This window comes from Bufo bufo, chromosome 4, assembly GCF_905171765.1.
Source record: "Bufo bufo chromosome 4, aBufBuf1.1, whole genome shotgun sequence".
In the NCBI taxonomy this organism is placed as follows: Eukaryota; Metazoa; Chordata; class Amphibia; order Anura; family Bufonidae; genus Bufo; species Bufo bufo.
The window spans coordinates 464,612,778-464,625,076 of NC_053392.1; the positions used below are offsets into that span (position 1 = coordinate 464,612,778).

The following is a 12,299-nucleotide window of genomic DNA, read 5'->3' on the forward strand; positions in this document are numbered from 1 at the left end:
AGATCCCCCTCCCCATAGCAGTGCCACCCACAGATCCCCCTCCCCATAGCAGTGCCACCCACAGATCCCCCTCCCCATAGCAGTGCCACCCACAGATCCCCCTCCCCATAGCAGTGCCACCCACAGATCCCCCTCCCCATAGCAGTGCCACCCACAGATCCCCCTCCCCATAGCAGTGCCACCCACAGATCCCCCTCCCCATAGCAGTGCCACCCACAGATCCCCCTCCCCATAGCAGTGCCACCCACAGATCCCCCTCCCCATAGCAGTCCCACCCACAGATCCCCCTCCCCATAGCAGTGCCACCCACAGATCCCCCTCCCCATAGCAGTGCCACCCACAGATCCCCCTCCCCATAGCAGTGCCACCCACAGATCCCCCTCCCCATAGCAGTGCCACCCACAGATCCCCCTCCCCATAGCAGTGCCACCCACAGATCCCCCTCCCCATAGCAGTGCCACCCACAGATCCCCCTCCCCATAACAGTGCCACCCACAGATCCCCCTCCCCATAACAGTGCCACCCACAGATCCCCCTCCCCATAACAGGTCCATCCACAGATCCCCCTCCCCATAACAGGTCCATCCACAGATCCCCCTCCCCATAACAGTGCCACCCACAGATCCCCCTCCCATAACAGCGCCACCCACAGATCCCCCCCATAACAGCACCATCCACAATTTGTTTTAATATGGCCTTTGAACATAATTTTTCAAGTAAAATCATATAAACCTCTTTGTTTTGTCATTTTGGTGTTTTCCCCCCCGATTAATCGATTAAATTATCGACAACTAATCGATTATCCAAATTATCTGTAGCTGCAGCCCTATTTTTAACATAATAAAATCTTGAATATATCTAAGGTGCAATACTTGGTATACAAGCTAGATGGCAATAGAGGGGACGTCATGTATATGGACAAGGCTTTCCTCTGTTAAGATATTCCCGAATCCGCTCCACTTTTATTTTCATTTAGTGTTCATAAATATCCTTCAGCCTTAAAGGGGTTATCTAATCCTATAAAATGCGCCCCCCCCCCCCATATGCTGGGTCATTCAAATTAAATATACTTACCGTGCTCCCTGCGCCGCTCCTGGTCCCCGCAGTGCCGCTGCTGCTTCTCCCCGTGTGCGGATGAAAACATCCGGTGTTGGGGGAGGGGGGAGCAGCCAATGGCCGACGGGGACGAGCCTCTATAGCGTCACCCGCAATGCTAGGGAGGCTCACCCCAGTCCCTGCCTGCCATTGGCTGCTCCCCCCGACACAGGATGTTTTCATCCACACACGGGGAGAAGCGGCAGCGGTGGTGTGGGGACTAGGAGCGGCGCAGGGTGAGTATATTCAATGTGAGAGGCCCGGCATATTGGGGGATATTTTATAGGAATTGGATAACCCCTTTAATTTGATTTTATTACTTTAGAGCACATCATATTGCAATCTCTTGTATATCCTTTTAGGGACACACTTGGAAGTTCTTATGATCTGTCACAGCTGTCACTTTACAATAAAAACTGGGAAGTAGATTCTCCAACTGATCCAAACATGAAATTTCGCATAAATGTATGCAGACCTCTCGTGCCAGAAACTGGTAAGATTTTTGTATTCTTTTTCCTGGCCCAAAAAGGGCCACATGTTAATTGTTATATTTGCTGCATTTTTAGACAGATTATTTGTTAACTGATGACAAATTCCCTTTCAAACAAAAATGGCGACAGTCTTTCGTTTTCTTCGTAAGTGAAATTACACTTATGTGATCTTTTTTTGTTTTAAAGGGCCAGCTTCATGTCCCCATGGCTCTGCTGTCTGTTTATTAAAAGACAACAAGGCTGTAAATCTGGGTGAACTTGTATCCAGCCCAAGATGGGACAACGGAGTGTCTGTGCTTGAATATAAAAATGGAGACCGTTGCCTTGACGGTATAAGAAATAGGACGACTACAATAAGATTCATGTGTGACTTGAACAAAGTGGTAAGTTATTTGGAGACGAGATGTTTTTGTTTCTCCAGTCTCGAGATTGCTTTATCTTAAATCTATATATCTTAATGATCAATTTGCTCTTTTCTTTCGTAGGTATCAGGACCTGAGTTAATCACGAAGTTACAGGACTGTGACTATAATTTCTTGTGGGTCACAGCATATGCATGCCCATTGACAATAAGCACACATGATAAGTGCAAAGTCAGGAACTCTGCTACAGGTACGATAATGAGAGAAGGGACGACCAGGCAGCACAGCTCTCTGTTCATGTACTTGGGTGCACGTTCTACGGTGCTGACCACTTCCCGTTCCACATATAAATCGTATAATAAATTGTAGAAAAGCATTTCCTCATTTGTCAACTTCAAGTGATTTTTATTGATGCAATTCAGATCCACAAATAAGGCCTCCTGCACATGACTGTATGTATTTTTGGATCCCCAAAATATGGATACTGCATGTGTTGCATCTGCATTTTGCGGCAAGTATAGGACTTGTTCTATCCCTTTGTAGAACAGACATACGAATGCAGAAAGCACATGTATCATCCATGTTCTTTCAACATCTGTATGCCTGTTCCTCGAAAAGATAGCATATGTTCGCAAAATGTGGATCACGGACCCCTTGAAGTTAACGGCTCTGTGAAAAAATGTGGGTGGCCTAAGGACCGCAGTCCTATTTTGCAGATGCATAAAATTGACATGTCTTGTGTGTATGGGACCTTACACTGTATTAAATATAGCAACGTTTTGGGTCAGCACTCTTCATCAGTCATGAGGCCATCTCCTGGTTAGTACGAGCTGGACAGCTGGGATTCAGCATGCTGGAGACCTGGCTTCCAATAGGGATTAATGGAGGCCAGCAGTGTCTCCATAAATCTCTTTGGAAGCCACGTTTCCAGCATACTGGACCCCTGCCATGCAGCTCTTACATGTAGTCACCAGGATATAACCTCATGCCTGAAGGGCGCCAGCCCCAAACATTGGTATGTTTAATACCAGTTCTGCTAAAGGTCATGCACTGACTGGTTTTATACAAATCGCTTCCTGAAATCTAGATCTTTGCTCCTTAATTTTAGGGATTGTGTCTGCAGATTTTGAGAGAAGCTTTTTCTCTAAAATATTTTTAACTTAACCGCGGTGATTGAGTTATTTCTATGCACTTCTTGTTTGGGTCCATTGGATAGAACCAGCCAGTGTAGCCTCTGTGGTTTCCGTTCTCAGTATTAATAGTATAGAAAAAGTGTCCTAGGAGCAAAGTACTGACAAAGTAAAGTTATGATCAAAACCAGGTTCATGGCTAATATCGTGACTGTACTCTTCCAGGCTATCAGTTTGACCTGTCTTCATTGTCAAGCAAGGATGGTTATCTTATAAAGGATCGTGATAGATCAATTCGTTTAAATATTTGCAGTGATGTTAACAGTCCATGTGGCTCCGGAGTTGGTGAGTTAACCGTCCATCTGAGAACTAAATATATAACCTGTTTCCTCAACTTTACATCAAAGGTTTACTCCACAGCACTTCTGCAGAAATGAGTCAAGATGTGATCTGTTGCGGTCTGTTAGATGTTGCCTGTTTAGGGCTTCAGTCAGTAGTTGAGGTAGCATCGTATAATATATATGACTTTACTTAAAGGGGTTGTTTAACCTTCTACGTCCCCCACGCAATGGCCTTGTCAGTAGAAACATTCTTACCCCCTCCCTAAAGCTTCCTTCTGGCTACGTGGGTCCACCACTCTCTTGACTGCACTTCGTTCCCCGCATGTAAACTTCTGACACAGCCGGAGGTCACGTGTGTTGCTGGTGCAGCCAATGTCTACAACGGTGATGTGTTTCCTGAGGAGCACATGACTGTTATGATGCGCCATTTGTGGACTGACATTGGCCGCAGCAGTGTATGTGTGCCCATCCATGCGGGGACTCCAGCGGAGCAAAGAAAAATGTGGACTTGCAGAGCTGGACCCATGCATCACGGAGCAGCTAAGTTTGCTTCTATTGGCAGGTCCTTTTGGGTGAAAGGGTTTTTAAACCTCACCTAAAAGTTGGACAACCCCTATAAATGGAACCAGTCATGTTTCACAGGCAGCATGTTATCGAGCAGGAGGAGCTGAGCAGACTGATTATATAGTTCTGTGGAAACAGATTCATTATCACTTGTAATTTATTAATTTCAATCTCTACTCCAGTGCGAGGGCCTAATCAGTGATTGACAGCTATCAGTAAGTGCATAGGACCACCCATTGGTCTCCTAAGCAAAGTAAGAATAAGGAATTCAACTAAGTAAATACAGATTGTGTGGCTTACTATGCTTTGGCCAAAATATAAACCAATGTCTCATCCAGCATGGAGGGCAGAGTGCTGGATGTAGTGTGCGATCACATTTGCATTTTCCGTTTGTATATGTATTTCGCCATAGTGATCTGCACCTGCAGCAGGTTGTGCTGACCCAACCCCTTATTTTTTTCTTTGTAGTATATATTGGAGGCGTGGCGATCTCCTTGGAGTCATTGCACACCTGACCAGTTAATCTGTCCTTGAGGCTGGTTTTAAAGTCAGTATAAAACTGAGTCTGCTTGTATAGAACCTACCATTAGCCATCTGGCTCCAGGAGAAGTATATGGTAGGTTCAGCATGCATGTTGGTACTTGCATCCCTGGATCCGATGAAAGCTGTAATGGCACCGGACGGGGTTACAAGCAAAGTGTACTTGGCTTGCATGCTGACCTGCATTCCCTGGATTTTATGTGGCTGTCATGGCCCATGAACAGGTAGGAACAAGAGTTAGGGACCACTCATGAGACAGCCTTGACGCGGTGAGTGGCTTACTATGCTTTGGCCAAAATATAAACCAATGTCTCATCCAGCATGGAGGGCAGAGTGCTGGATGTAGTGTGCGATCACATTTGCATTTTCCGTTTGTATATGTATTTCGCCATAGTGATCTGCACCTGCAGCAGGTTGTGCTGACCCAACCCCTTATTTTTTTCTTTGTAGTATATATTGGAGGCGTGGCGATCTCCTTGGAGTCATTGCACACCTGACCAGTTAATCTGTCCTTGAGGCTGGTTTTAAAGTCAGTATAAAACTGAGTCTGCTTGTATAGAACCTACCATTAGCCATCTGGCTCCAGGAGAAGTATATGGTAGGTTCAGCATGCATGTTGGTACTTGCATCCCTGGATCCGATGAAAGCTGTAATGGCACCGGACGGGGTTACAAGCAAAGTGTACTTGGCTTGCATGCTGACCTGCATTCCCTGGATTTTATGTGGCTGTCATGGCCCATGAACAGGTAGGAACAAGAGTTAGGGACCACTCATGAGACAGCCTTGACGCGGTGAGTGGCTTACTATGCTTTGGCCAAAATATAAACCAATGTCTCATCCAGCATGGAGGGCAGAGTGCTGGATGTAGTGTGCGATCACATTTGCATTTTCCGTTTGTATATAAATACAGATTGTACTGAATCTTTTCCCAGAAAACTAGATATCAGTCTGCTCGGTTCCTTTGGCTCTATAACATGCTGCTGGCAGATCAAACTGTATGTTCAGCTGTGGCAGGTTCCTTCCTATAAAAAGGCTATTTCCCTCAGCCTCATAGAAGTGAATGGAGCTGTGGCCGCACTTGCCCAGTGCGATTCCTATTTATTTCTATGGGACTCCCAAAAATAAGCCGTGAATATCAAATTCCCAGATTACCCCTTTAACTTGAATTTCAGTGCCTTTGTTGTGATGAGTCGATTCAAAGTTTACCTCAGTTGTATATTTAACATGTTAATGTGTCTACTTAAAGATTTGTACTTTTTAATTTTTTTTTTTTTTTTTTTTATGTGTGTCCTCTTATATACACTCATTGACAAATATATAACACAGTCAGATGGAAATATTTAATTGCTACAGAACTCTGCATGCAGTTATGTCTCTGGCAGATATGTAAAACATAACAGGTGTGGTCTGATTAGACACTAGGTCTTCCCACAAGTGGGCTTAAAGGTGCCTTCCTTGCTGCCCTATAAAAAGGCTCTCAGAGGCTACCTTTGGGTAGTGCACCCCCCGGGGAAGTAATCGTTGACTTCTAGACATGCTTCTACAATGCACTTAAAGACATTTTGCGCAGTTGAAGACTGGAAAGAAACGAGAACTAGTAGTAGTAGCACTGCTGATGAAGATGACCCCAGAGTATTGGATGTGGAAAGTTTTATTTGATGTGTATCTGACCTGTGACCTATGTATCGGTACGATCCAAAACTGTATTGATACAATAACATTTTCCAAAACCAATACTCTAGAGTCGCCTTCATCGACAGCAGAGCTACAAATTCCCACAGACCACCAGTAGAGAGACAGTTTCATTGTCCACCATCCAGACACAGGTGCACCTTCATTACCCACAACTGTCTCTGCCCGGACCATTTCCTGGCGCTTAGCAGAAGGAAGTTTGGTGTCATAACGCCCATTATGTGACCGTAGTCAGTCACCCCTAGTAATGATATGAGGGACCCTTACAGCTCAGTGATATGTACAAGACATCTTGCAGCGATGTGTGTTGCCTCTCATGGCATGGCTTCCAGCTGGCATTTTTCAGCAGGATAATGCTCGTCCACACACACCAAGACTTTTCCAGGAAGGTCTCCACCAGACTGCAACACTTCCTTGGCCTGCCCAGTCTCCAGACTGGGACACTATCTTTGGCAACTTACAAGTGTGCAGGATCTACAGGCCAGCTGTAATGTCTGGACAAATGTGTTGCAGGATACCATATGGAACCTGTATGGTTCCAGGCCAACCATATCTAATTTTGTATCCAGACTAGAAGCTGCCTAACAGGGTAAAAGAGCGTCCTTTCAGTTTTCTCCAATAAACATATCCTTTCGATCTTGATATGTAGATGATTACAGTATTATCATTACATTCACACATACAAAGTTTCATTCAGTTCCAACATCTCCATCTTGGTGCATTATTTTTTTTGCCAATAAGTGTATGTAGAAGTCATAGGTGAAGGACAACCAGAGAAACTGCCTTGCTAATGGTTTTGTCTGTTGGACAGGTGTGTGTGTATCAGAAGGTGTCAAAACCACAAATGCTGGGAAATCACATAGCCGAATCACTTATGTGGACCAGATGCTGAAACTAGTTTATGAAGAAGGTGACCAGTGTGACAAGAACCCCTTGATGAAACACCGTAGTGTCTTTACTTTTGTATGTGGAGCAGATAGAGCTGGCGGCAGTCTCCCTTCCCTGATATCCTATACAGAAGACACCTGTACCTGGCAGTTCTCCTGGCAAACACCCTTAGTCTGTGAAGAGAAGGTGTGTATGATAGCACCACTTTTAAAAGGGGCTTGACCTATCCTAAAATGGGTATTCCGTTTGCAGCATATAAAGGTTATTCTTAATATAAAGTTACTCTATTTTCCAATGCACTTTCTGTATCCCTCATGGTTTTCAAGATCTCTACTTGCTGTTATTTAATAGAAACCTGTAATTCCAGTGGGTAAAATTGTGTCATGTCGACACAAAAATATTAAGTGATTGATTGATTTATTTGTTGTACAGATTGAATGCTCTGTGAAAAATGGCACATCCCTTATTGATCTGAGCCCTCTCATCAAGCGTGGTGATTATTATGAGGTCCTGCAAAGCCAGGATAGAGATGACTCCAATTTCTACATCAATATTTGCCAGCCATTAAACAATATAGAAGATCTGAAATGTCCACTCGGGGCATCAGCATGCAGAGTGACCTCTGGTGGAAAACCGATTGTAAGTGCACATGCTTTCTTAGTAAACCCACTAACGCTCACACAAAAAATAAAGTAAAAATCTTCCGGAAAATGTCATTTTTGTTGTACATTTTGAATTTATATCCGATATAAACATAGCGTACAACTCGGCATTTTAACCCTTTTAACCTTAGTGATGTAACTTTTACCATTAAAGACCAGTGATTCGTTCTAGCAGTCATAAACAAAAAAAAAAAAAATCTATTAAATTAGCTTAGGACAGGTTGTATTTTTTATTTTTTAATATAGGAACCATTTTAGGATACTTTATAATTTCTTTTTTTATGGGGATATATGTTAACAGTCTTCATCTGGTATAAATAACTTTATTCTGTTGGTTAGTGATTACGAAGATGCCATACTTTATATATTTTTTATTACGTTTACATATAGTGTAATTTTTTTCTTCAATACTACCATATTTAAACCCCTGTATCTTTCTATTTTCTCCTATCAACATAGCTATAATCTGCCTAACATTAAATCCTGCTTCCGGGTTGGTGAAGTACAGAAGTTTTTAATAAGATGCATAGATTTATACAGTATTTAAAGGGGAAATTTAATTGAAATGGGTTTTCGAGTATCATCGATGCAAGTGTGTAAATCCTGTATTGAAGTCTACAAAAAAGTGCAAAACTTGTGCTCTATCATATATTGTTAGAACATGGAAAAAGTCACATAATAATCTCATGGCAATGCTCCTGTTCATTACTTTAAAGAGACAGGGGGCACACCAAATACTAAAAGGAGTGCAAAGGGTGGTATAACTACATATAACCAATAATCTGACCCAAGAGTGAGTCAAAAGAGCCACCCCATGAATGCACATCCGACCATGAAGGAATATTAAAAGTATATATAAAGTTTATTAGACACAACAACACACACGCATTAAAAAAATTGTATACAATATAGAACAAAGTGCGGTATGCAATAAAATATATATGTAACCGACACACACAGGTCCACTGGGTTACCACATATAAATGTATGCGTTATCAACCAGCATATACAAAAAGCAATACAATGAATCACATATAGCAAATGTAAGGTAAGGTGAGACCACTAGAAATGAGGATAAAGACAGACCACCATAGGGTCAAATATCAAGAGCCAAACCTACATAGCCAGCCGGTGCAGTGGACCTGGAAACATAACAAGCGCCCAACGCGTATCGCCGGAACAATCCGGCTTCCTCAGGGCTCCTGAGGCTCCTGTTCATAACCAAGCCATAATAAAGATTAATATGTGGTGTATGTGATTTATTCTGCAATTTATTGTGGAATCATGTCATAATTCATTTCTACCCTGCCCCCAGTTGTAGCCAATAATGCAGTTAATATCAGAGTAGAAAGTAAACCTTGTGTTAATGTATCTACTATTGATGGAACTTTTTATGTTTTTGCCTTTTTTTATTATAAATTAAAGGACATTGGCCGCCAGTCGGGACCTCCACAGATTGATCAAACTACACAAACTGTTTCCATCAGAATGGAGAGCCGGACGCCATGTGAATCTACAGAGAAGGGGCAGGGAAATTATTCTACTACTATTATCTTTCATTGCAATGCAGGCACAGATCTAGTAAGTTTGTTGTATTTAGGTTATCATTTTGTGTGATATCTATTTATTTATTTATTTTTTTCAATTATATTCTGCTTTGATAAACTAATTTTGTTTTAATACTTGATTTATCCACAGGGAAGACCAAAGTTTCTCCAGCTTTTTGAATGTAACTATCTTTTCGAATGGGACACCCCATTAGTGTGCCCAGATGTGGAGAGCGTCTCAGGATGTGCATTGACAGATCAGAAACTACAATACACCTTTAATTTCTCTAGCCTCTCTAAAGAGACCTACAAAGTAAGAGAAACATGGATGTAACCCATCTAATAGAATACAAATAATGGTGTTTTTCTGGCACTACTGATAAGTACTGATGACTAGTGTTGAGCGAACTTCTGTTTTAAGTTCGGCGTCTAAAGTTCGGCTTCTGGTTAGCGGAGAATCCCGATATATATTCCGAATTCCGTTGTGGTCCGTGGTAGCGGAATCAATAATCGGCTATTATTGATTCCGCTACCACGGACCACAACGGAATTCGGAATCCATATCGGGATTCTCCGCTAACCGGAAGCCGAACTTTAGACGCCGAACTTAAAACAGAAGTTTGCTGAACACTACTGATGACCTATTCTTTGGGTAGACCATCAATAACAGATCAGTGTCCAGATCTTGGCATCCCAGCTGATCAGTTTGAAGAGGCCTGAGCGCTGTGGCCTGTGTATTGTTTGCAGTACTCCAATACACTCAGCACACCTTAGGTTTAAGCTGTGGCTGTCTTGGGTATTGCAGCTTTGTCCTATATTTTTATTTATTTATTTTTTTTTACTTTTACTGTTGTAAGCAGGACATTTGCTATGAATGAAGATGGTTCATCTGTAATTGACAGGATAGTTATAAGGGCAGTTTGTAAAAAAAAAATTATGCACAGTTAGGCAAATTGTCATAAGGACTGATGTATTTGGCCATACTATGGATTTGTGTTGTACCGATCAGTAATACAACAACCATACAATTCTTTGGCTCCATAGGGTACATCTGTCTGTCTCTTAATTTTACACTGTGATACACAGGATTTAAGAGAAAATTACAGAAAATACAGTGCCCCATATGGCCGCACATAGTGTCTACGGGTCTATAATACAGACTCATAACCATATGAGTGTATGGTATTTCCATGACTCTATGAGCCCTAAAGCTGGCCATAGCCATACTCCTGCTCAGTAGTGATCTTTAGGTTGTCTGTGAAACTGTAAAGATTGTGTTATACAGATCAAATTATGATTATTATATGAATTATTTTCACACGTTTGACGAACGAGAATGAAACATGAATGAAAGGGGTTCTACAGGAATTAATAAAATTATTGAAAACGCTTACTGTAAATAATACTTTCTCGCCCATATTCCTTGGGGGACACAGGAAACCATGGGTATAGCTCTGCTCCCTAGGAGGCGTGACACTACTAAGTGAAAGCTGTAAGCCCCTCCTCCATCAGCTATACCCTTCAGCCTGGAGAAGAGACTGCCAGTTTTTGCTTAGTGTCCAAGGAGGCAAGACACCCCCTGCTTATGCAGGGTTGTTTTCCTATAATTTTTTATTTTTGCGTTTTTTGTTGTTTTAATTCGATTTTTTTCTACTTACAGGGACAACAGAGGCGCATTAGACCCCTCTGTTTCTCCCGGGGTTGAGTTGCGCCAGTGCCGGTAATTCCGCACTGCCGCCTCCCCCACAGAAGACAAGGTGGACCAGGGCAGCCTCGCTCCCCTGCGTCCCGCCAGCTCAAGGGTCGCCCGCACGCCAAGTCCCTCCCCCGGCTTCCTGCCACTGCGGTGCCAGTAGCTGGAGGGGCGACCCTGCTGGATGGATTGAGGGCGAAGACAGCGTATGGTGAGAGTGGCTACAAGCCTCCCCTTCCTTCCTCCCACCGCTGCTACATCCCCCCCCCCCCCATGGGCATATCGGACCGGCAACCTTACCGGGTATCATTTGGGGGGGACTTTGTCTGGGGAAGTCCTTTATGTAGCGGCAGGGCACGGACGCTGCCTTCAGGGGACGGCTGTAGGCAGGAGGCCGTCTGCCACATCCAGGCGCGGCGGGGGCCGCTTACTTGGCGCGAACGGCGCCATTTCATCTTGGCCGGCACTTCATCCTCCTCGGGGGTTAAAATCATTTTGCCGCGCGCGCGCGGCTCTGCTTCTCCTTGAGCGCGGCAGGGGGGGGGGCGGAGCTTCCTACATGCGCTCCGCTACTTCCGGTTTCGTCGGGCTCCACATCTCATAGTGCTGCGTGGAATCCTCTCTGCCGTCCGATCCTGAAGCTATTCATCTCCGTGCCTGCTGCCTCTCCTCCACAGCCTCCTTCAGTCTGCTCCCCTTGCTGCTGCCGCTTGCATCATCCGGGTCTGGTAGGACTGTTAACCCCCTCCGTGCCACCAGTACTGTTGCTTGGGTGTAATCCCCGTTCCGCTTTTGCCCTGGGGTCTCCCACTTTAAGTGCAACATTTTTTCCACCATGTCAGACCCTTCTGCAGCCGCCAAGCCTTGGTACCATGCCTGTACTGCTTGTAGGGAACCCTTTCCCCGGGGGCAGTCTGATCCGCACTGTCCTGCATGCCGAGCTCCACCGCAGCCTCAGTCGCCCGCTGTGTCGCTCCCTGCTTCCTCTGACCCGCCTGACTGGGCTAGATCCCTGTCCCAGGCCGTGGAAAGCCTCACTCATGTCGTGGGCCGCCTAATAGTCAGGCCGCCTACCCCGCAGGACGCCACTCTTACTGTCGCGCCCTCCGGGTCCACCGCTTCTGCCGCTGCAGCGGGTTCACCCTTTCTTAGTGACCCCTCCCGAGCTAGGCACTCTCAGAAGCGTCTTAGAGTAGAGCGAGCCTCCTCCTCGGATGCCTCCCTCTCCCCGCCACGCGTGCGCACTCAGACGGGCCTCTCCTCTCCAAAGGATTCGCTCTCTGAAGGTGAATTG

At 44.6% G+C, this 12,299-nt stretch overlaps 1 protein-coding gene across 2 annotated transcripts in view; it reads left to right on the forward strand.

The window, feature by feature from the left end:
* IGF2R (insulin like growth factor 2 receptor) overlaps positions 1-12,299 on the forward strand; it is a 231,858-nt gene that overhangs the window by 159,834 nt on the left and 59,725 nt on the right. For both annotated transcript variants that reach the window (XM_040429474.1, XM_040429475.1), the window contains exons 30-37: positions 1,458-1,588; positions 1,773-1,969; positions 2,072-2,198; positions 3,304-3,423; positions 7,027-7,289; positions 7,536-7,742; positions 9,191-9,346; positions 9,464-9,625. In XM_040429474.1, coding sequence (XP_040285408.1) covers positions 1,458-1,588; positions 1,773-1,969; positions 2,072-2,198; positions 3,304-3,423; positions 7,027-7,289; positions 7,536-7,742; positions 9,191-9,346; positions 9,464-9,625 — 1,363 coding nt within the window. The remainder of the gene's footprint in view (positions 1-1,457; positions 1,589-1,772; positions 1,970-2,071; positions 2,199-3,303; positions 3,424-7,026; positions 7,290-7,535; positions 7,743-9,190; positions 9,347-9,463; positions 9,626-12,299) is intronic.